Source organism: Pseudophryne corroboree, chromosome 1 (genome assembly GCF_028390025.1).
Source record: "Pseudophryne corroboree isolate aPseCor3 chromosome 1, aPseCor3.hap2, whole genome shotgun sequence".
Lineage (NCBI taxonomy): Eukaryota > Metazoa > Chordata > Amphibia > Anura > Myobatrachidae > Pseudophryne > Pseudophryne corroboree.
The window spans coordinates 1,128,992,942-1,129,017,979 of record NC_086444.1 but is presented as its reverse complement, the minus strand read 5'-3'; the positions used below and the strand labels follow the sequence as shown (position 1 = coordinate 1,129,017,979).

General features: G+C 46.9%; 1 protein-coding gene across 2 annotated transcripts in view; it reads left to right on the top strand.

Annotated features, from left to right (window-relative positions):
• STX18 (syntaxin 18) overlaps positions 1–25,038 on the top strand; it is a 308,804-nt gene that overhangs the window by 264,911 nt on the left and 18,855 nt on the right. For both annotated transcript variants that reach the window (XM_063923349.1, XM_063923359.1), the window contains exon 8: positions 9,098–9,156. In XM_063923349.1, the coding sequence (XP_063779419.1) occupies positions 9,098–9,156 (59 nt within the window). The remainder of the gene's footprint in view (positions 1–9,097; positions 9,157–25,038) is intronic.

Below are 25,038 nucleotides of genomic sequence, written 5' to 3'. Positions count from 1 at the left end.
AGTCCCAGACAACTTTGTTCAGTGTTTTCTTACAAATTTGTTACGTATCTATATATGTCATTATTTCAATCTTGCTTGTTATTTGGTATCAAGGCTGCTATTTGTTGACAGCATGTTATCAGTGATCTGATCACATGACGACAAGCCGGGGGAGGGGCAGGTGTCTGGAGTGCATTGCTAATGGGGGGAAGGTTGGTCTCCTAATGATCATTGTATACTTCAGTTAGAAATAATTGTATGTGTATATAATATGTGCTCTCCTCTATGGGGGTAATTCCAAGTTGATCGCAGCAGGAATTTTGTTAGCAGTTGGGCAAAACCATGTGCACTGCAGGGGGAGGCAGATGTAACATGTGCAGAGAGAGTTAGATTTGGGTGTGGTGTGTTCAATCTGCAATCTAATTTGCAGTGTAAAAATGAAGCAGCCAGTATTTACCCTGCACAGAAATAAAATAACCCACCCAAATCTAACTCTTTCTGCACATGTTATATCTGCCTCCCCTGCAGTGCACATGGTTTTGCCCAATTGCTAACAAACTTGCTGCTACGATCAACTCAGAATTACCCCCTATGCTTCAGCCATCTGACATTTTCTGCTGTGGCTAAATAATAATGTCTGTTGTTCACATCAATGTCATAAATTACATCTATGTACACCCTAATGTGCCTTAAAATCCAGTAAATAGCTAGTAATATAAGACTGAATGACTCCTCTGATGTTCTACTGCAGCACAAGTCCCCTGTCAGTTTCTAGAATATAGAGGGGGTATGAGTGCGCTGTCAACAGCAGCCAGTATAGTTTCTAGAATATCCTTGTAAATTTAGATATGGACAGTTATAGCATATTTTTTAGCTGCAGTTTCCGATCACAGCTACAGGATTTCACGCCTGTATACATGAAACAGAAGGCTAGTGTAGTTACAGATGGTTTTCACTTGATAAAAAAATACATTTTGCCTTGCCTGGCTATTACTAGATCAGTGACTGGTCACACCTGGCAGGAGGGGGTAAGTGGATATGTGTTTTATATGGAAGGCAGAAAGATCTTCCTCCTGCTCCCAGTAATCCGTCCACATCAGGAGTCGGCACTTTTTGGAGTTTGGTTTAATTCCTCTAGACCAATCTTGCGTGCTAAATTGATTTTCAAGGATTAATGCTTACTGCTGTCACAGGTGATGTTTGCTCCACTACCACCCAGATCTGACCTCTCTGTCTAACTGCTGCTACTGTATACCCCCTTGCTGAGCATTTGCTTCATTACAAGTGTGCACAGAAAGAGATGGTTTGTAATATACAATTTATTCACCATTTCATCAGGCCTAAGTGGTGGTGATTAATGATTTTGGGGTTGTTTTTGCAGCTTTCCCTGTGTCATGATAAATTGAGCATACCTGGGCTTTTGCTTTGATTGCTGCCAACCCGATATCTCTAGATTTCTGGAGAACAGGGAAATAAAGCCAACATCTTAATCTTGCTGCCTAGGTGTTTTCCTGCACACTAAGCTTGTACCTAGCTCCTCGTACTTACATCTAAAGAAGCATGTCCAGTGTACATGTATGTATCACACCTAACACTGCACATTCACGCTCTCTTAATCCCACACATTGCTTATGGCTTCTCTTTTCCTACTGGTCCTTCACAAACCAGTCTCACCCCATAATCTACTTTCTATGCAGCAGCATGTTGCCTGTCCTTACCGAGTCATATATAAAACATTTTTGGCCAGTAACCAAGCTGCACAGATTTATCGTCGCATCCCTTGTCTCAGATTTATGTTTCTCTAACGTCCTAGTGGATGCTGGGGACTCCGTAAGGACCATGGGGAATAGACGGGCTCCGCAGGAGACATGGGCACTTTAAGAAAGAATTTGGATTCTGGTGTGCTCTGGCTCCTCCCTCTGTCCCTCCTCCAGACCTCAGTTTGAATCTGTGCCCGGACGAGCTGGGTGCTATTTAGTGAGCTCTCCTGAGCTTGCTATAAGAAAGTATTTTGTTAGGTTTTTTATTTTCAGGGAGATCTGCTGGCAACAGGCTCCCTGCATCGTGGGACTGAGGGGAGAGAAGCAGCCCTACTCTCTGAAGATAGGTCCTGCTTCTTAGGCTACTGGACACCATTAGCTCCAGAGGGATCGTACACAGGATCTCACCCTTTGTCGTCCGATCCCGGAGCCGCGCCGCCGCCCCCCTCGCAGAGCCGGAAGACAGAAGCCGGGTGAAAGAAGCAAGAAGACTTCGAAATCGGCGGCAGAAGACTCCAGTCTTCACTGAGGTAGCGCACAGCACTGCAGCTGTGCGCCATTGCTCCCACACTACACCCACATACTCCGGTCACTGTAGGGTGCAGGGCGCAGGGGGGGGGCGCTCTGGGCAGCAATTAGGACCTCTAGGCAAAAGTTACACACATATACAGTTGGGCACTGTATATATGTATGAGCCCCCGCCATAATAGTGTACACAAACGCGGGACAGAAGCCTGCCGCTGAGGGGGCGGGGCTTCTTCCTCAGCACTCACCAGCGCCATTTTCTCTCCACAGCTCCGCTGAGAGGAAGCTCCCCAGGCTCTCCCCTGCAGATTCACGGTAGAAGAGGGTAAAAAGAGAGGGGGGGGGGCACATAAATTTGGCGCAAAAACATAATATACAGCAGCTACTGGGTTAACATTAAGTTACTGTGTGATTCCTGGGACATATAGCTCTGGGGTGTGTGCTGGCAATACTCTCTGTCTCTCCAAAGGGCCTTGTGGGGGAACTGTCTTCAAAAAAGAGCATCCCCTGTGTGTTTGTGGTGTGTCGGTACGCTTGTGTCGACATGTTTGACGAGGAAGGCTATGTGGAAGCAGAGCAGGAGCAAATGAATGTGGGGTCTCCGCCGACGGCGCCGACCCCTGATTGGATGGATATGTGGAAGGTTTTAAATGATAATGTTAATTCCTTGCATAAAAGGTTGGATAAAGCTGAAACCTTAGGACAGTCAGAGTCTCAACCCATGCCTGATCCGATGTCGCAGAGGCCGTCAGGGTCTCAGAAGCGCCCACTATCCCAAATTGTTGACACAGATACAGACATGGATTCTGACTCCAGTGTCGATTATGATGATGCAAAGTTACAGCCTAAATTGGTTAAAGCCATCCGTTATATGATTATAGCAATGAAGGATGTGTTGCACATCACAGAGGAAACCCCAGTCCCTGACAAGAGGGTTCATATGTATGGGGAAAAAAGGCAGGAGGTGACCTTTCCCCCTTCACATGAGCTAAATGAGTTATGTGAAAAGGCTTGGGAATCTCCAGATAAAAAAACTGCAGATTTCCAAGAGGATGCTTATGGCGCATCCCTTCCCGCCAACGGACAGGTTACGCTGGGAATCCTCCCCTAGGGTGGACAAAGCTCTAACACGCTTATCCAAGAGGGTAGCCCTGCCGTCACAGGATACGGCCACCCTAAAAGCTGCTGCGGATAGAAAGCAAGAGGGTACCCTGAAGTCCATTTATACACATTCAGGTACCTTACTAAGGCCGGCAATTGCGTCGGCCTGGATGTGTAGTGCTGTAGCAGCATGGACGGATACCTTGTCTGAGGAACTTGATACCTTAGACAAGGATACTATATTAATGACCCTGGGGCATATAAAAGACGCTGTCCTATATATGAGAGATGCTCAAAGAGACATTAGCCTACTGGGCTCTAGAATAAATGCAATGTCGATTTCTGCCAGAAGGGTCCTGTGGACTCGGCAATGGACAGGCGATGCCGACTCAAAAAGGCACATGGAGGTTTTACCTTACAAGGGTGAGGAACTGTTTGGGGAGGGTCTCTCGGACTTGGTCTCCACAGCTACTGCTGGAAAGTCAAATTTTTTGCCATATGTTCCCTCACAACCTAAGAAAGCACCGTATTACCAAATGCAGTCCTTTCGATCACAAAAAGGCAAAGTCCGAGGTGCGTCCTTTCTTGCCAGAGGCAGGGGCAGAGGAAGGAAGCTGCACAACACAGCTAGTTCCCAGGAACAGAAGTCCTCCCCGGCTTCCACTAAATCCACCGCATGGCGCTGGGGCTCTACAGAGCGGAGCTAGGCCCGGTGGGGGGCGCGTCTCCGAAATTTCAGCCACAAGTGGGTTCACTCCCAGGTGGATCCCTGGGCAATACAGATTGTGTCTCAGGGATACAAGCTGGAATTCGAAGAGATGCCCCCTCACCGATACTTCAAATCGTCCCTGCCAGCTTCCCCATTAGAGAGGGAAAGTAGTGTTAGCTGCAATTCACAAATTGTATCTTCAGCAGGTGGTGGTCAAGGTACCCCTCCTTCAACAAGGGAAGGGTTATTATTCGACCATGTTTGTGGTACCGAAACCGGACGGTTCGGTCAGACCCATGTTAAATTTAAAATCTCTGAACATATACCTGAAAAGGTTCAAGTTCAAGATGGAATCGCTCAGAGCGGTCATTGCAAGCCTGGAAGAGGGGGATTTTATGGTGTCTCTGGACATAAAGGATGCATACCTTCATGTCCCCATTTATCCACCTCATCAGGCTTACCTCAGATTTGTGGTGCAGGATTGTCATTACCAATTTCAGACGTTGCCGTTTGGTCTCTCCACGGCACCGAGAATATTTACCAAGGTGATGGCAGAAATGATGGTACTCCTGCGGAAGCAAGGGGTCACAATTATCCCATACTTGGACGATCTCCTCATTAAAGCGAGGTCAAGAGAGCAGTTACTGATCAGCGTAGCACGCTCTCTGGAAGTGTTAGGACAGCACGTCTGGATTCTGAATATTCCAAAGTCGCAGTTGATTCCTACGACTCGTCTGCCCTTCCTGGGCATGATTCTGGACACAGACCAGAAGAGGGTTTATCTCCCGATGGAGAAGGCTCAGGAACTCATAACACTGGTCAGAGACCTATTAAAACCAAAAAAGGTGTTGGTGCATCACTGCACACGAGTCCTGGGAAAGATGGTGGCATCATACGAGGCCATTCCCTTCGGCAGGTTCCATGCGAGGACCTTTCAATGGGATCTCCTGGACAAGTGGTCCGGATCACATCTTCAGATGCATCGGTTAATCACCCTATCCACCAGGGCCAGGGTGTCTCTCCTGTGGTGGCTGCAGAGTGCTCACCTTCTGGAGGGCCGCAGATTCGGCATTCAGGACTGGGGGGCAGTCACGCAGGGAAGAAATTTCCAAGGCCTGTGGTCAAGTCAGGAGACTTGCCTTCACATCAACATCCTGGAACTAAGGGCCATATACAATGCCCTACGTCAAGCGGAGTCCCTACTTCGCGACCAACCGGTTCTGATTCAGTCAGACAACATAACCGCAGTGGCTCATGTAAACCGCCAAGGCGGCACAAGGAGCAGAGTGGCGATGGCGGAAGCCACCAGGATTCTTCGCTGGGCGGAGAATCACGTAAGGGCACTGTCAGCAGTGTTCATCCCGGGAGTGGACAACTGGGAAGCAGACTTCCTCAGCAGACACGACCTCCACCCGGGAGAGTGGGGACTTCATCGAGAGTCTTCACACAGATGACAAGTCGGTGGGAACTACCACAGATAGACATGATGGCTTCACGCCTCAACAAAAAGCTACAGAGCTATTGCGCCAGGTCAAGGGACCCTCAGGCGGTAGCTGTAGACGCCCTGGTGACACCGTGGGTGTTCCAGTCGGTCTATGTATGTCCTCCTCTTCCTCTCGTACCCAAGGTACTGAGGATAATAAGAAAAAGAGGAGTAAGAACAATTCTCATTGTTCCAGATTGGCCACGAAGGACTTGGTATATAGATCTGCAAGAATTGCTCACAGAGGATCCGTGGCCTCTTCCTCTAAGACAGGACCTGTTGCAACAGGTACCCTGTTTCTTCCAAGACTTACCGACGGCATGGCGGTTGAACGCTGGATCCTAGCAGAAAAGGGTATTCCGGAGGAGGTCATTCCTACGCTGATAAAGGCTAGGAAGGACGAAACAGCTAAACATTATCACCGGATATGGCAAAAATAAGTTTCTTGGTGTGAGGCCAGCAATGCTCCTACAGAGGAGTTTCAGCTGGGCCGTTTCCTTCACTTCCTTCTGTCAGGAGTGGATTTGGGCCTGAAGTTAGGCTCAATTAAGGTCCAGATTTCGGCCCTTTCCATTTTCTTTCAAAAGTAGTTGGCTTCTCTGCCAGAAGTTCAGACGTTTGTGAAAGGAGTGCTGCATATTCAGCCTCCTTTGTGCCTCCAGTGGCACCTTGGGATCTTAACGTGGTGTTGAGTTTCCTGAAATCACACTGGTTTGAACCACTTAAAACAGTGGAGTTGAAATATCTCACGTGGAAGGTGGTCATGCTATTAGCCTTGGCTTCGGCTAAGCGCGTGTCAGAATTAGCGGCTTTGTCTCATAAAAGCCCATATCTGGTTTTCCATATGGATAGAGCGGAATTGAGGACACGTCCACAATTTCTGCCAAAAGTGGTCTCATCCTTTCATATGAACCAACCTATTGTGGTGCCTGTGGCTACTCGTGACTTGGAGGATTCCGAGTTACTAGATGTGGTCAGGGCTTTAAAAGTTTATGTAGCCAGAACGGCTAGAGTCAGGAAAACGGAGTCACTGTTTATCCTGTATGCATCCAACAAGCTTGGTGCTCCTGCTTCAAAGCAGACTATTGCTCGCTGGATCTGTAACACGATTCAGCAGGCTCATTCTGTGGCTGGATTGCCGCAGCCAAAATCAGTGAAAGCCCATTCCACTAGGAAGGTGGGCTCTTCTTGGGCGGCTGCCCGAGGGGTCTCGGCATTACAGCTATGCCGAGCTGCTACTTGGTCAGGTGCAAATACGTTTGCAAAGTTCTACAAGTTTGATACCCTGGCTGAGGAGGACCTATCGTTTGCTCAATCGGTGCTGCAGAGTCATCCGCACTCTCCCGCCCGTTTGGGAGCTTTGGTATAATCCCCATGGTCCTTACGGAGTCCCCAGCATCCACTAGGACGTTAGAGAAAATAAGATTTTACTTACCGGTAAATCTATTTCTCGTAGTCCGTAGTGGATGCTGGGCGCCTGTCCCAAGTGCGGACTTTTTCTGCAATGCTTGTATATAGTTATTGCTTAAATAAGGGTTATGTTATAGTTGCATCAGGGTTTATCTGATGCTCTTATTGTTCATACTGTTAACTGGGTAAAGTTATCACAAGTTATACGGTGTGGCTGGTATGAGTCTTACCCTGGATTCCCAAAATCCTTTCCTTGTACTGTCAGCTCTTCCGGGCACAGTTTCTTTAACTGAGGTCTGGAGGAGGGACATAGAGGGAGGAGCCAGAGCACACCAGAATCCAAATTCTTTCTTAAAGTGCCCATATCTCCTGCGGAGCCAGTCTATTCCCCATGGTCCTCACGGAGTCCCCAGCATCCACTACAGACTACGAGAAATAGATTTAACGGTAAGTAAAATCTTATTTTACTCTGTCCATTCCTGAGACACCTCCTTAACCTATGTAGATTGTTCTGCTAGATGGCCACCATGTTACACAGATCACACCAGCTTCCGTTTAGTCTGCTCCTGTGTTCAATAATTCTTTGGCCCATGACTTTATCACAGCCCTACTATGTCCCTTTTCCCCTTACTGTATGGCAGGTTTAATATGCAGTAAGCGCGCTCATCCTCATGTGTCAGACGCCTGTTTCCCTATAGATTGTAAACTTGTGAGCAGGGCTTTGTTACCAGTTTGACCATACCTCCTAACTGGTTTCTGTCCCGATCAGCACTGAATTGTCCCGGTCACCATGCAGTTAGGGTAGTATTTTAATTTTGCTATGGGTGTTGTGCACATGTGCCATTGGTGTGTGTGGTTGGACGAGGGCCATTCAAGAGGGATCATGAGATTCAACCAAGTGCTTTGGTTTTCAACCTGGATGCCGTAGGCCACTTGCAGGGGTGCCACAGGCTGGTGGTCCAGGACAAAATAATATTATGATCAATGTGATAGGCTACACCAATGCTAGTGGCTGCCAATCATAAAATGTGTAGACATTCAGAAGCATAATCCTGTCCACCACCCCATAACTGACCAATAGCTGAATTCCTCAAGAAGATACTTTGGGCCTAGGGGTGTAGTTAAAACAGTGCTGACACTATAGGGCTCCATGATTCAAGAAAGTTTGGGAACCACTGGCCTAGTACTTTCATCACTAAGCACACCCCTGGGGGCGTGGCTGCACCGCCCCTGTGACAACAACTCCCCTCCATTATGTTGCCACACTCCCTGCCCTGATTGGCCACCTCCGATATCGAACATTTTAATAAATAAATGTTGTTAATTGGTGGCGTCAAAAGGTCACACATTTACCATAAGGTTAAATAATCCCATAGCCTGTTTGATTCTTTACACCTATATTTGTGTTCTGTCTTTAATAGGACATGTGTAAGAATACAGCTGCTTTGGCGGTCATGGAAGTTTGCATTCCGCAAGCCCCACTGTCCCAAATTGAAAGACTTTTATGTGGATGACAAATTGCAACCATATATATCAGCAGGCTTCCATGTGTCTGTGCAACGTTATATGGTGGTGATCTCGTATCTGCTGTGTTGAAACCCTTATATTGCTAGGGAGGGCCACCTAGTCACAACTGACAGCATTGTTTTTATATATATATATATATATATATATATATATATATATATATATATATATAGGACTGGGGGGCAGATGTATTAAGCCTGGAGACAGCATAAGAAAGTGATAAACCAGTGATAAGTGCAAGGTGATAAACGCAGAAGCCAATCAGCTCCTAACTGTTCATTTACATATCGGAGCTGATTGGCTGGTGCGTTTATCACCTTGCACTTATCACTGGTTTATCACTTCCTTATGCCTTCTCCAGGTTAATACATCTGCCCATCGGTTTGTTAGAAACTGGCTGATCAGCCACAAACAGTAATTCCTGCTTTTTCTAAAGAAAAACCAATGCATACAGGTTTCTGCATTGATGACAATCATCACACAACTATGTCAATGCTCATCAGCGTATATAAACGTTTCCTTAGGCTGACAAAATAACGGGTCATCGCACACTGTCGTATGATAAACCTGTATATTTACATGTTTGTTTATATTTTCCAACAGTTTGAACAGGAAAACCAAAGACTTGTCAGCGAGATGAACAGTCTGTTCGATGAAGTAAGGTAAACCTGTGCTGTGACCTTTACTGTGCGCATTGGTAACTGTGTGTGCACATTCATGATTTCATTTGTTGTGAGATAACCTTTGCCCTGATGATCCCTGACAGTGAAAGCAGAGGAAATGTGCAGGTAATGCGGAGAGAATAGTGATCAGTCGCTGCTGTGTACAACACAAGTGTCGCTGTTCATCTGATTTCTGTATTTGAGGCATGGAAATGTAAATTATCGACCAAGAAACGGCAGGGCTGATGGTGGGGGTGGATGGTGTTGAGTATCTCTCAAACAGCAGGGGTACAATGCATGTTCTGATACTTGAAGGTTTCCTATTATATGTGTGTGTTTGGCAGAAATCGTACATACCAAGCAGTAGGTGGGTGCGTGCCGTGAGACATTTTTTTGATGTTAATCGCCTTATAATGTCCTACTGAGATGACCCTTGTTTCAACACGTGTTGTTTTTATGGTGTATTTTACTGAACTAAATGTTTCTTACATAACACATTGCTGTAGTAATTCATGGTGATATCACCACTAGATGTCAGTGTTGCATTTAACCACTTAACTGGCATGGTCAGGTCACATGTGCTTGACCAACCCACTGTCTCCCCCAGTTTTTGACGAGGAGATCCAGTCTGCAGATGTGCGTAATGTAATATGTAAATATATTAAAAAAATAAAACAAATCTTTCTGCTGCGGGGTACACTGGGCTCCACAAGGATAGACATTGGGGTGTAGAGTAGGATCTTGATCCGAGGCACCAACAGGCTCAAAAGCTTTGACTGTTCCCAAGATGCATAGCGCCACCTCCTCTATAACCCCGCCTCCCTGCACAGGAGCTCAGATTTGTAGTTGGTGCCGCAGATAGCAGGCACGTAACAGAGGGGCTGCTCCAGGCAGTCCTAAGAAGAGCTTTTTTATGAAGAAAAGTGAAGACTTCAAGGGCTGCAACAGTGTGTAGATGTCAGGAGACATTCACTGCTGCAGCTCCAGCTCTCCCCAGCGGCGCTGTACACTCCCGCACCCTGGTTGCCGGGTAACTACAGCGGGAGGCTCCGGTTTTCTTCTGGTCAGGCACACACGACTGGGGCTCTCCGGGATCGCGTGGCCGCGCTTTGGGAGGGGGTGAGTGGGTCCCGCTCGCGGGACCCGTGCTGTATCGCGATCCGGCAAGGTCGGTGGGAGGAGGACCGCGCGCGCTGGCGGTGGGCACTGTGGCAGTACAGGCGATCCCACTAGATCACCAGGGCATGGGTGCAGGTCAGGTTTTCTCTTTATACCTTTTTATTTGTAGCCCGCAGTACCAGGTGGTTTTGCCAGCAGAGGGGATAAGGCTTAGACCTGGAGCCCCTCCCCCAGCCCCAGGGCGCCATTTCCAGTAAATGTTCCCGCCCTGGAGCTGCATATCTGTCTCTCCCTCACTCCCTGTCAGTGTTTGGGCACCATTTCTCTCAGCTACACTGTTCCTGGGACTGCTTGGGCAAATCCTCCTATTTAAAGCCGCCTGGTAGTCAGCGCTGTGACTTTACATGACACTTAAGTATTCTACATGTCAATTAGACAGTGTTAGTTAAGAAAGAGTGCATTTAGTCAGGGTTCTCTGGTACAAGTACCCTGTGATATACATCCAGTTCTTACTGTGCAGTGTTGTATCTATTGACTACATAGCTATATATATAAGCTAGTCCAGTGCAGTATTATTGTTGGTAATAACCTCTGCATTGTATAACTGTGACTATATGTGTGTGCATTAGCTTGCTGGGTGATTTTCATTTTGTGTCTCTCACTCAACTTGCTATCCCTATATTCTATAACCTGAGGGGGCTTGGTGCGTCAGGTTTATAATTATATAATATAGGATATTCACAAGATATACTCTAATTTGTATTTTTCTCTGTGATTTTAGTCACCATGGGGTATATGCTGGAATTCGACCGTTTTTTAATTCGACAGTCAGACACCCTCCCGCCGGGACCCGAATTCGACATATTCAATAAAAAACGGATTTGACAGTCCCGCTGTCGAAAAAACGGACCAATTGACGATAGTGTGCGTCCTGGATTCGACTTCAAGGACGGCACAAAAGTGTTTAAAGAAACCCTGAAAAAAAAATGCGTGGGGTCCCCCCTCCTAAGCATAACCAGCCTCGGGCTCTTTGAGCCGGTCCTGGTTGTAAAAATACGGGGGGGGGGAAATGACAGGGGATCCCCCGTATTTTAACAACCAGCACCGGGCTCTGCGTCCGGTCCTGGTGCAAAAAATACAGCTCAGACGCGCACAGCCAATCAGGAGAGTGCCACGACGTGGTGCTCCCTGATTGGCTGAAGGGACCCTCTTTGACAGGAGTCACGGGGGGTCCCAGCAGTCGGGGAAAGGGGTCCCATGTGTAAACATGGGACCCCTTTCAGTGCGTGGATCAGGTTTTGCGTTTTATTATTTTGCCAAGTACGTGGATTACAAGCAGAAGAGGACAGATCTACACTGGATTTTTGTGAGTATAATTTTATTTACAGGTAACCCGTGGATTCTACTGGTGAAGAGGACCGACACGTCGTGTCAACATAGGTAAGTATGTGTGTGTCGGTGTGCATGTATGTAATAAAGTTATACTATCACGGTGTGTGTGTGTATTGTTTTTATTTGGGTATTTTTTTGCAGTAGAACTACAGGTACCAGCGGGCCCGTTTTCCCCCCGCATGCTGGTGCTTGTGTTCTCCAAGTACCAGCTTGCGGGGGAGGCTTGCTGGAACTTGTAGTTCTGCTACAAAGAACAATATTCTTTATTTTGTCACTTGGCTATCAGCCTCCCATCCGCCGCCCTTGGATGGGGGGGGGGCAGCCTCGGGCTTCACCCCTGGCCCTTGGGTGGCTGGAGGGGGGACCCCTTGATTTAAGGGGTCCCCACTCCTCCAGGGTACCCCGGCCAGGGGTGACTAGTTGGGGATTTAATGCCACGGCCACAGGGACCGGTATAAAAGTGTCCCCCGGCTGTGGCATTCTCTCTCTAGCTAGTGGAGCCCGGTACTGGTGTGAAAAATACGAGGGACCCCTACGTTTTTTGTCCCCCGTATTTTTAGCACCAGGACCAGATGCAGAGCCCGATGCTGGTTGTTAAAAATACGGGGGATCCCCTATCATTTCTTTCCCCGTATTTTTACAACCAGGACCGGCTCAAAGAGCCTGAGGCTGGTTATGCTTAGGAGGGGGGACCCCACGCATTTTTTTTCAGGGTTTTTAACCCATTCCCACCCCTTCCCACTGAAAAACATGCTCTGATCTCTCCATATTATGTTAGTCAGTATAAAAAAAAAAATATTCTTTTAAAAAATATATTAAATAATACTTGTGTCTCCTATTAGACAAACCCAAGTAGTTAATCCCTTCTAATATAAATAGATATGCTATTAGCAATAAAAAACAAAACAAAAAAAATCATGTTTTAAATTATTTTTTTTAGATCCCACCAGCAAAATGAGGCGGACTGAAATTGACGAAATGACTGTCGAAAAGCACTGTTGTCGAATCGACATTCTTCAATTGAATATACTTTTGTAGAAAAAGCCGCATTTTTACCATTGCAGACATGTCGAATTTGAGAAATGTCGAATTGCAAAAAGTCGAATCTGAAACGGTCGTTTTTTTTGTCGAAAAGTACTGTATTGCATTGTCGAATCAGTTTTTACTGTCGAAAATGCCCCGTTTTTCGACATTTGCGGCAATTCGACCGCAATTGCATATGGCCCCATATCTCTCCTGTATTCCTGCTTGTGCTGACTACACTGCGCAGGGGTTTGGGCTAGAGGTATTATGCTGCTGACAATTGTACTGTGTTACCTGATATTGCAAGTTATATCATGTCTACTTCTGAGGGTAACGGTTCTGGGGCTGAACACACTACCGGTGTTGCTGACGCCACAGATCCATATGAGGAGAATATAGCAGCTGCGGTCTCTGGTTCTGGAGGCTACAGGAACTGTGGCAACGGGGGTCCATAATGACCCGCTGTGGGCTACTTTCTCCACACTTCTGAATACGCTAGTTACTAAACTAACGCCCCCTATGGACCTCCTATGCCGGTTCAACCGTATGTGGTCCCCGCGGCTAACCCGCCGTGGGCAGATGACCTGTCTGCTCAATTGAAGAAACTGAACCAGTCCTTGACTACTAAAAAGTCTGACCCTCGCTCGCCTAAGACCAAGGGGTCCTCTAAGCAAGCTATTACCTCCTCACAATCCACTGCTGTCACTGACACCCTCGTCTGATGAAGATGGCGCTTACACTGACCCCACAGATTCTGACACAGATGCTGCTAATGGGGAGGGTAGTTCATATGTGGATGGATGTTCCTGATCTTTTGGAGGCTATTAAGTTGATTCTACAGATTACGGATGATCCCGAGCCATCCGTCCCTCCTAAGAAACCAGATAGGTTCAAGCGACAGAAGGTGGTTAAAAAAGTTTTATCTCATTCTGATCACCTAGTGGATATACATCAGGAATCCTGGGGAAATCCAGGGAAGAAGTTTGTGCCTCCAAAGAAGATGCTGGCTCGCTATCCCCTCGCGCCAGAGCTGTCTAAAAATTGGGAAACGCCTCCTCCAGTGGACTCGCATGTGGCTAGGATGGTGGTTTCCTCAGCTCTACCTGTCACTACCGTCACGTCTCTAAAAGAGCCTACGGATAAACGTGTGGAGGGTTGTCTGAAAGCGATTTACACCCTCACGGGTGCTGCACAAAGGCCCACTATTGCAGCAACATGGGCTGCAGAGGCTATTGAAGCATGGGCCCCAGAGTTGGAAGCTGAAATCTCTTCTGACCATGCTAGACAATGCTTGTCATATATTGTCACAGCTTCTCACTATATTAAAGAGGCGGCTTCTGATGCCGGTATTCTAGCAGCCAAAGCCTCTACTACGTCAGTCCTGGCTCGCCGGATATTGTGGCTGAGATCCTGGTCTGTGGATCTGGACTCTAGAAAAACCCTGAAGGTTCTCCCTTTCAAGGGAGATATTCTGTTTGGGGAGGACTTAAATAAGATTGTGGCTGACTTGGCTACTGCCAAAACTGCCTGTCTGCCAAGTACCGCTCCTTCTGTGTCGAAGGCTAAAGGTACTTCCTTTCGTCCTTCAGGTAAAGCAAAAGGTCAGGCGTACCACAAGCAGGCCCGCACTTCCAAACCTGGTAAGCCAAAGCCCAAAAGAGCCTGGACTGCCCGTCAGCCATCTTCCAAGACCGATAAGCCTGCCGCATGACGGGGCGGGCCTCCCACTGGGGGATCCCAGGGTGGGGGGCCGGCTTCTAGGGTATACCCAGGAATGGTTGAAGACCACTTAAGATGCCTGGGTACGGGAAGTCGTCACTCGAGGTTACGCCATTGCCTTCAAAAACCGTCCCCCTCATCGATTTTGCCTGACAGACGTCCCTTTGGACCAGACAAAGGCAAAAACTCTACATTCGGTGGTACAGACCCTCCTGGACACAGGAGTGGTAGTACAGGTGCCTCTTGCTCAGAGAGGCCAGGGGTACTATTCTCCGCTGTTTCTAGTCCCGAAACCGAATGGGTCCTCCCGGCCCATTCTCAACCGCAAGGCATTGAACAAGTTTGTGAAAGTCTGCAAGTTCCGTATGGAAACCCTTCGCTCTATAGTTCTGGCCTTGGAACCTGGGGATTATATGGTCTCCCTGGATATACAGGATGCTTACCTGCACATTCCTATAGCAGTGTCGCATCAGCAATACCTGAAGTTTGCGATTGGCAACCTTCATTACCAGTTTCGGGCGTTACCTTTTGGTTTAACTACGGCTCCGCGAGTCTTCACCAAAATGATGGCGGTGATGACGGTGGTACTCCGCCGTCAAGGGGTCAGGATCCTACCGTATCTGGACGACTTGTTAATCCTGGCAAATTCCCCAGAACTTCTCCTACGTCATCTGGATATGACTGTCCGGTTTCTGCAAGCCCGCGGGTGGCTCATCAACTGGAAGAAATCCTCCCTGGTCCCTGCTCAGAGCATGGTGCACCTGGGAGCGCTATTGGACACTCACAACCAGCGGTTGTTCTTGTCTCAGGAGAAAGTCCAGAAGCTTCAGGACAGGATTCTTTGCTTCCTTTCTCGTCCGCAAGTGTCGATACATTTGGCGATGCAGGTGCTGGGCCTCATGGTGTCAGCATTCGACATGGTGGAGTTTGCTCAATTCCATTCTCGCCCCCTCCAGAGGCTGATTCTGGCCAAGTGGGACGGCCTGCCTCACCGGATCAGGTCTCACCTGATCTCATTGACTCCGGAGGTCCGTCTGTCGCTGCACTGGTGGCTCCAGGACCAACGATTGTGCAGGGGCCGTCCCTTCTGGATATCCGACTGGGTCCTGTTGACGACAGATGCCAGTCTGAGGGGTTGGGGCGCGGTGCTGGAGCAACACTCCCTTCAGGTTCGGTGGACCAGGGAGGAGTCTCTCCTCCCGATCAACATTCTGGAATTGCGGGCGGTCTTCAACTCATTGAACCTGGCCCAGCATTTAATTCAGAACCGTCCTGTTCAAGTACAGTTGGACAACGCCACCACAGTGGCTTACATAAATCATCAAGGCGGCACTCGAAGCCGTTTGGCAATGAAGGAAGTCTCACGGATTCTACAATGGGCGGTACGCCATCTACCGGCCATATCGCCAATATTCATTCCGGGAGTCCTGAATTGGGTAGCGGACTTTCTCAGTCGTCAGGACGTACGCGCTGGAGAATGGGGCCTCCATCCAGAAGTGTTTCAACTCCTAGTGGAAAGGTGGGGTCTTCCAGACGTGGATCTGATGGCGTCTCGACACAACCACAAGGTTCCGGTCTTCGGAGCAAGGACAAGGGATCCTCAAGCAGCGTTCATGGATGCGCTGGCGGTGCCGTGGAGGTTTCCGCTGCCGTACGTGTTCCTTCCGGTGTCGCTCCTTCCCAGGGTAATTCGAAAGTTCAAGCAGAAAAGAGGGATCCTGCTTCTCATAGCTCCAGCGTGGCCCAGACGGCACTGGTTCTCAGACCTGCAGGGCCTATCATCAGAGCGTCCAATTCTACTTCCACAATGCCCAGACCTCCTCGTTCAGGGCCCCTGTGTCTACCAGGACCTAGCCCGGCTGTCTTTGACGGCGTGGCTCTTGAAGCTTCCGTCTTGAGGGCTAAAGAGTTTTCTGAGGCGGTCATTCAAACTATGTTGCGGGCCCGGAAACCGGCTTCTGCTCGGATTTACCATAGGGTCTGGCATTCTTACTTTGTTTGGTGCGCATCTAACAATTATGACGCTTCCAAGTTTAGTACAGCCAAGTTGTTGGCTTTTCTTCAGCAGGGCCTGGACTTAGGCCTCCGTCTGGCCTCCCTCAAGGGTCAAATTTCTGCCTTGTCGGTGTGGTTTCAGAGAAAAATTGTGACCTTACCTGATGTGCATACCTTTACTCAGGGTGTGTTGCGTATCCAACCTCCCTATGTCCCGCCTGTGGCTCCTTGGGACTTGTCGGTGGTTTTGGAGGCGTTACAAGAGTCTCCGTTTGAACCTCTTGGTTCAGCTGATCTTAAGTGGCTTTCCCTTAAGATGGTGTTTCTGCTGGCTAATGCCTCAGCTAGAAGAGTGTCGGATTTGGGTGCCTTGTCTTTTAGTTCCCCATATCTGATATTTCACCGTGACTGGGCTGTTCTTAGGACTCGTCCCCGATATTTGCCTAAGATGGTTTCTTCTTTCCACCTTAATCAGGAGATTGTGGTTACGGCACTTGTTTCTCCTGATCTGTCTCCCAAAGAGCGGTCTTTGGATGTGGTACGGGCTCTCCGTATCTATGTGAAGAGAACTGCTTGTATTATGAAATCTGATTCTCTCTTTGTTCTGTTTGGGTTTCACAAACGGGGCTGGCCTGCTCACAAGCAGACTTTGGCCAGATGGATTAGAATGGTGATTGCACATGCTTATGTGAGGGCATGTCTGTCAGCTCCTGCTCACATTATGGCCCATTCTACTCGGTCAGTTGGACCTTCTTGGGCGGCCCGCCGTGGTGCGACCTTTGAACAATTGTGCAAGGCGGCTACGTGGTCCTCAGTGAACACGTTCATAAGGTTCTATGCCTTCGATACTGCCGCTTCCCAGGATGCTTCCTTTGGACGCCGGGTTCTTGTGCCCGCTACAGTGCGTCCCCTCCCATAAGGAACTGTTTTAGGACATCCCCATTGTCCAATCCTTGTGGAGCCCAGAGTACCCCGCAGCGGAAAACGAGTTTTATGGTAAGAACTTACCTTTGTTAAAACTCTTTCTGCGAGGTGTACTGGGCTCCACAAGGCGCCCACCCTGACGCACTTAGCTTCTTTGGGTTGGTATGGCATTAGCTGCTAACACTTCTCCTGTCGTGAGAATGTGGTGTTTGTGGCTACTAACTGTTGTCGTCTCGATTCCTGCTACTGCATTGGGCTGGTTAACTAAAAACTGAGCTCCTGTGCAGGGAGGCGGGGTTATAGAGGAGGCGTAGAATTTTGCCTTTCCACAATCCGTGTACCTCCGACCCAAAGCCACATAACCAGCACAATAATGAAGTATAGGCTGGGATACAGCAATCTCTCTGTAGAAAAACAAAACAAAAACATTTTAATGCAGAAAATACAAGGTTATAAATTACTGTACAGCCTGTTCTAGTTTGATGAAGGAAAAATGTAACAAACAAACCTAAACTACAGTATGTGGAATTTAATTCAAATTATTTTTTTCCCACTTTTGAGGGGTGGTTGACGGTTGTAGACACAAAATGGCTAGCGTACAGACTACTTCTAATTTCTATCCACATGTATAGCAGGCCGGTACTGGGGTCTGAGTGTGTATCCGCATGCAGCAAAGTACACGGTGTAATGAGCATCCATAAGAATATCACATGCAGTGTTTTTAAACAAAGGCTGTCTCCATGGCAGCAGGACCTGACAGTGCTCCTTCCAGAGCGGATGGGATGTGTCAGCCCTTAGGCCAGATTGTCCTGCTTGTTATCCTTTATTACGGTGTAGTGCAAGAGATGCTTGAAATTCAAGTCTGCTCGGCAGCCCTGGAGAACCCTGTGGACAGCACTTTCTGCTAATTATCTCTGTACGGAGAACCCTGCATTGTGCAAATCATTTACATTGCATTGCACACATGCTGTAAGGTGCAGCACCCGGATGGATCTAACGTTTTATCAAGAGAATATTTGTGTTCAGTATAAGGCAGAAAATCCCCCTTTGCTATGATTGCATCACTTGTCCCCACTTGGTGGAGGGTGTGCAGAAAAGTGTGCGATATGATATGCCGGCATACTGGATAATGTTGTATGCTGAGACCTAGTCTGCCTGCCTTATCATGGTAATAAGACATACCAGCCCATGTACACCACCTCCAAGTCTATCTTTCAGTAGCACTACCCCTCCTAATAAACCCAGCCATATGACCAGCAACACCGTCTCATTATAACCAGTACCATACACAACATACACTGCTCACCATACACCGCATAGTGCCCAATATAACAGGGTAATGCTCTCGTCCTAGTGACCACACCATAATGTCCCTTGCAGGCCTTGGTGATTTGGATAGGATCATTTTATTTGATACAAATATTTTTACTGGGGAAAAAAAAGATACTGTAGACCGAATGTAAAAATAATTCATTCGAAAACAGCGATGGTTGTCAAGTGAATAAAAGGGTGCTATTTTGCACTCAGTTTCACTGTAAATGTAAGGATTTGTGTGTGTGTGTGTGTGTGTGTGTGTGTGTGTGTGTATATATATATATATATATATATATATATATATATATATATATACCATGTATATTCCTGCACTCGCATCAGTACTATAAACAACAGTAGGGTGCTCCCTAGTGGAAATCTCCCCAAACAGGGTGGATCCACAATATTTAACCCAAAGTCCAACAATATGGAGGTGCACTCATCAGGTTCAAACAGTCAACGGTTCTGGTTTATTCATAACAGCTTTATTGCAGTGTATATTCGGCTCAATTAGTCGACGTTTCGATCCTAATTCGTGGATCTTTCTCAAGACAAGCTTCGATTTTTATACAGTTTTTGAAAGCATCATACATTGATTACTACAAAAGACAAAAGACAATAGATAGAGTAATTCTCTTAAAGGAACAAACACAAAACATATATATATATATATAGACTGCCACACTCCACCAGTATTTGATTATAAGGGTCTCTCAGACACCCATCGTGATTCGAATGTAATCTCGCACCTATGTCTATATTGGCCAAACGTGCTCACCAGTCCCACGTCCAGAAAAATAAAACACCAATGTGAACTAGGACATTTCTCTTATACGTATAATGGCTGTGGTAACAGAACAACATCCACTTACTCAGGGAATCAATGTCTCTTGTTCAGACAATGAACGTGCTGTATGGATGGGTCAGACTTAGTACTAACAGGTTTCTGTGGGAGTAAATAGATATTTACATATAGACATGCATACATATATGGATGCATATGTGCACTCACATATATACACAACAGCATGTGTATGGTCACTTATTCGATAAACTTCAATAAATCCCCTCGTTCCAGTACCACCAGTGTGACAACTTAAATTGCAATACTTACTGGTGTGCTTACTTAGCCACACAACCTCCGAGCAACTCTGACAACATAGGAGATCACTGTAAGGATAGTTTACATAGTTCATCCTCCAATAATCAAAATAATATAGATCTACCAACTGCTCATGCTGATGTAATAACAGTACTCACCCACTCTACAGGAGATGCTGACACCTTCTACAGCCACAACTGTAACTAGCAAACTGACAGGACTTTTATACCCCTTACCCCGGAAGTGCAGGGACGGCCTCAAATGCGTCCCCCTCCTCGATTTTCTTACCTATATACTTTCACCCCCTACATGCTTATTGCCGTGTGGATAGATAAACTAATAGGTTAGCAGTCAGGGCCATCCGCGTCGCTGAGTTCGGCTCAGTGTGATAATTACTTTTACAGCGCCGCTGGTGGAACGCATATGCGTTCCACAGCTCGATTTCCGGAAATGCCTAGTTCATGCAAATAACTCTTAACGGTGGCCGCAATGGGCCAAGCTGAAAACTCGTTTTCCTTCTACAGGCTCTATAAACATGAGGCTTATGTTACCCAGGGGACGTATAAGCTAATTCATTCTTCTGGCTCACCTTGTTGAGCTCAATGATGGGAGGACAATTCAGTGTCCATGGAGCATCTAATAGAAGGATTTCTTTAACACTTCTTATTGACTATGTGCACTCTAATCTTGCACACTCATGCAATATTGGGGTTGGGGCAAGTATGTTTACAAATATCAGTCTACTGGTCAGTCTATACTGGTGCTATCTCTCTTGGCCAAATAATATCTCGATATCCATATGGCCCGGTACTTTTAATGGAGTGTGGCAGTCTTAATTAGACAGACTTAGTTAAACTAAACATTTATTAAAAAATATACATTAGTATATAGAAACATAGAAAATACATGTATTGACAAAGGTCATAGCGACACAAGACGAAATACCCAAGTTTCATATCACAATAGAGGAAACTTCTTAAAATATTGGACTCAAGCTACACTAAGGTAACTAAATGAACCCTATCGGGGTATCTGATGTATTCTACAATTATTTATGTCGGCTTAGGTAAATCCATATTGTGTCGCCAATGGCCTCACTTGCCCCAACCCCAATATTGCATGAGTGTGCAAGATTAGAGTGCACATAGTCAATAAGAAGTGTTAAAGAAATCCTTCTATTAGATGCTCCATGGACACTGAATTGTCCTCCCATCATTGAGCTCAACAAGGTGAGCCAGAAGAATGAATTAGCTTATACGTCCCCTGGGTAACATAAGCCTCATGTTTATAGAGCCTGTAGAAGGAAAACGAGTTTTCAGCTTGGCCCATTGCGGCCACCGTTAAGAGTTATTTGCATGAACTAGGCATTTCCGGAAATCGAGCTGTGGAACGCATATGCGTTCCACCAGCGGCGCTGTAAAAGTAATTATCACACTGAGCCGAACTCAGCGACGCGGATGGCCCTGACTGCTAACCTATTAGTTTATCTATCCACACGGCAATAAGCATGTAGGGGGTGAAAGTATATAGGTAAGAAAATCGAGGAGGGGGACGCATTTGAGGCCGTCCCTGCACTTCCGGGGTAAGGGGTATAAAAGTCCTGTCAGTTTGCTAGTTACAGTTGTGGCTGTAGAAGGTGTCAGCATCTCCTGTAGAGTGGGTGAGTACTGTTATTACATCAGCATGAGCAGTTGGTAGATCTATATTATTTTTTTGATTATTGGAGGATGAACTATGTAAACTATCCTTACAGTGATCTCCTATGTTGTCAGAGTTGCTCGGAGGTTGTGTGGCTAAGTAAGCACACCAGTAAGTATTGCAATTTAAGTTGTCACACTGGTGGTACTGGAACGAGGGGATTTATTGAAGTTTATTGAATAAGTGACCATACACATGCTGTTGTGTATATATGTGAGTGCACATATGCATCCATATATGTATGCATGTCTATATGTAAATATCTATTTACTCCCACAGAAACCTGTTAGTACTAAGTCTGACCCATCCATACAGCACGTTCATTGTCTGAACAAGAGACATTGATTCCCTGAGTAAGTGGATGTTGTTCTGTTACCACAGCCATTATACGTATAAGAGAAATGTCCTAGTTCACATTGGTGTTTTATTTTTCTGGACGTGGGACTGGTGAGCACGTTTGGCCAATATAGACATAGGTGCGAGATTACATTCGAATCACGATGGGTGTCTGAGAGACCCTTATAATCAAATACTGGTGGAGTGTGGCAGTCTATATATATATATATATATGTTTTGTGTTTGTTCCTTTAAGAGAATTACTCTATCTATTGTCTTTTGTCTTTTGTAGTAATCAATGTATGATGCTTTCAAAAACTGTATAAAAATCGAAGCTTGTCTTGAGAAAGATCCACGAATTAGGATCGAAACGTCGACTAATTGAGCCGAATATACACTGCAATAAAGCTGTTATGAATAAACCAGAACCGTTGACTGTTTGAACCTGATGAGTGCACCTCCATATTGTTGGACTTTGGGTTATATATATATATAGATATATATATAGATATATAAATAGATATATATATATATATATATATATATATATATATATATATAATAAAATACCATTACTGATACTTCGGCAACATAACCATATATTGTGCAGACCATTAATGTGCACTATAGGGCCATTGCGCCTTGTTTGACAATGCCATTTGTAGCAGTGCCATAGAAACCATACACAGCCATGACCCTCTTATACTCGTTTGTTTGGGCTCATGCCTATCATACACATCTCAGTGCCCCGCTATATGCCACTAGTCTCATGTCTACCAGGCATTCCTACCCACAACCTTCAGCACCATCCAAATGCATCCTGCCAGTCTGTTTTTTCTTTCACTCTCCAGTATTATTTAATGTTGCTGCCACATTAGCGGATATAAAAAAGCCATGCTGCTGTGCGGAACCAATGAGCAGAAATAGATGACTGCCAATAGAATTCGTAGGTGGTTTCAACAATTTGAAACTGCTGCATCTTCCCTCTTCACCACATCTGCTTCTTTTACCCATTAAAACCACTTGTTGAAACTAAAGAGCCCAGTGAGACAGAGCCGGATTAAGGGGGGGGGGGGGCTCGAGGGGCACGTCACCCTGGGCCCCCTCTATGAATGGGGCCCCCCAGCTTTGGTTACAGCTGCAGTGCAAAAGTGCACTGCGAGCTGTAGAAAATGAAAGTAAACAGGAGAGGAGACCGAGGAGGAAGAGGGGTGGAGTTCGTGCATGGGGGCGTGGCTTCACGGCACTGTGCATTCAGTGCTAGGCAAGCAGCATGGGGAAGAGGAGGAGAGCTTGGAGGCAGGACGGGATCAGATGCACAGTGTGCCTGCAGTGCCCACCCAGTGATTTTAGAGGGAGGAGTGGGGGAAACTGTGTGAGAGGTGGGAGGGGGACACTGTATATAAATGTGTGAGAGGGAGGGGGGACACTGTATAGGAATATGTGTGAGAGGGGGGAGGGGGATACTGTATAGGAATATGTGTGAGAGGGGGGAGGGGGACACTGTATAGGAATATGTGTGAGAGGGAGGAGGGGGACACTGTATAGGAATATGTGTGGGAGGGGGACACTGTATAGGAATATGTGTGAGAGGGGGACACTGTATAGGAATATGTGTGAGAGGGGGAAGGGGGACACTGTATAGGAATATGTGTGAGAGGGGGAGGGGGACACTATAGGAATATGTGTGAGAGGGGGAGGGGAACAATGTATACGAATGTGTGAGAGGGGGACACTATAGGAATATGTGTGAGGGGGGAAGGGGACACTGTATAGGAATGTGTGAGAGGGGGGAGGGGGACACTGTATAGGAATGTGTGTGAGAGGGGGAGGGGGACACTGTATAGGAATATGTGTGAGAGGGGGGAGGGGGACACTGTATAGGAATATGTGTGAGAGGGAGGAGGGGGACACTGTATAGGAATATGTGTGGGAGGGGGACACTGTATAGGAATATGTGTGGGAGGGGGACACTGTATAGGAATATGTGTGAGAGGGGGGAGGGGGACACTGTATAGGAATATGTGTGAGAGGGGGGAGGGGGACACTGTATAGGAATATGTGTGAGAGGGGGGAGGGGGACACTGTATATGAATATGTGTGAGAGGGGGAGGGAGACACTGTATACGAATATGTGTGAGAGGGGGGAGGGAGACAGTGTATATAAATGTGTGAGAGGGGGAGGGGGACACTATGTATATGTGTAAGAGGGATATGTTTGTGTGTGACTATGTTTATGACTGTGTGTGACAGTGTATATATGTGTGATTGTATGCATGTGTGTCGAACTGTACATTTGTATGTGTATATGTGTGTGACTACTTATGTGACAGTATGCATGTGACTGTGTGCGACTGTACATATGTATATTTATGTGTGTGACAGTATGTATGTGTATAAGTACTGTATGTGACTGTATTTATGTGTGTGACAGTATATATGTATGTGTACTGTATATGTGCATATGCATATCGCCCCAACAATCACGATGTGATGGGACAGTACTGTTTTTTTGGGTTCTGTCCCATCAGTGGGCAGGAGCAGAGGGAGGGACATAATGCTCCCAACTTCTGTGCGCATGAGGCTGGGGCTGCTGGGGAAGCATGAAGTGAAATGGGCGTGTGACTTGTGGCCACACCCCAGTTTATGTGCACACTGAAGGCTTGCGCACGAAGGAGGTCATTCAGATGTGATCGCTGGGCAGCGTTTTTTGCTGTCCTGCGTTCAGATAGTCGCCACCTACAGGGGAGTGTATTTTGGCTGTACAAGTGTGAGATCACATGTGCAGCTGAGCTGCTAAAAAGTAGTGTGTGCAGTCTCTACGCAACCCGGGACTTACTCTTCCAGTGCGATTGATTCCTGCTGATCGGGGCTGGTTCTGACGTCAGACACCCTCCCTGAAAACGCTTAAGCCCGTCTGCGTTTTTCCGGACACTCCCTGAAAACGGCCTCTTCCTGTCAATCACCTTGCGAACGCCCGTGCGAATGGTTCCTCCGCACCATCCCGTCGCTGGCCACCTATGCCCGTTGTAGCTGTCCGACGCGACTGCGCATTGTGGTACATACGCATGCAGAGTTCGGATCTGATCACCCGCTGTGCGAAAACACACAGCAGCGATCGGATCTAAATGACCTCCTAAGACCCGATCCAAAAATGTTAATCTTTAGGGCCCCCCAGTATTAAGTGCCCCAGGCCAGTTGGGCAGCTCCGATATAAATCGTTTGTAGAGACGTTAACAAGTCCAACTGCAGGCCTTGAA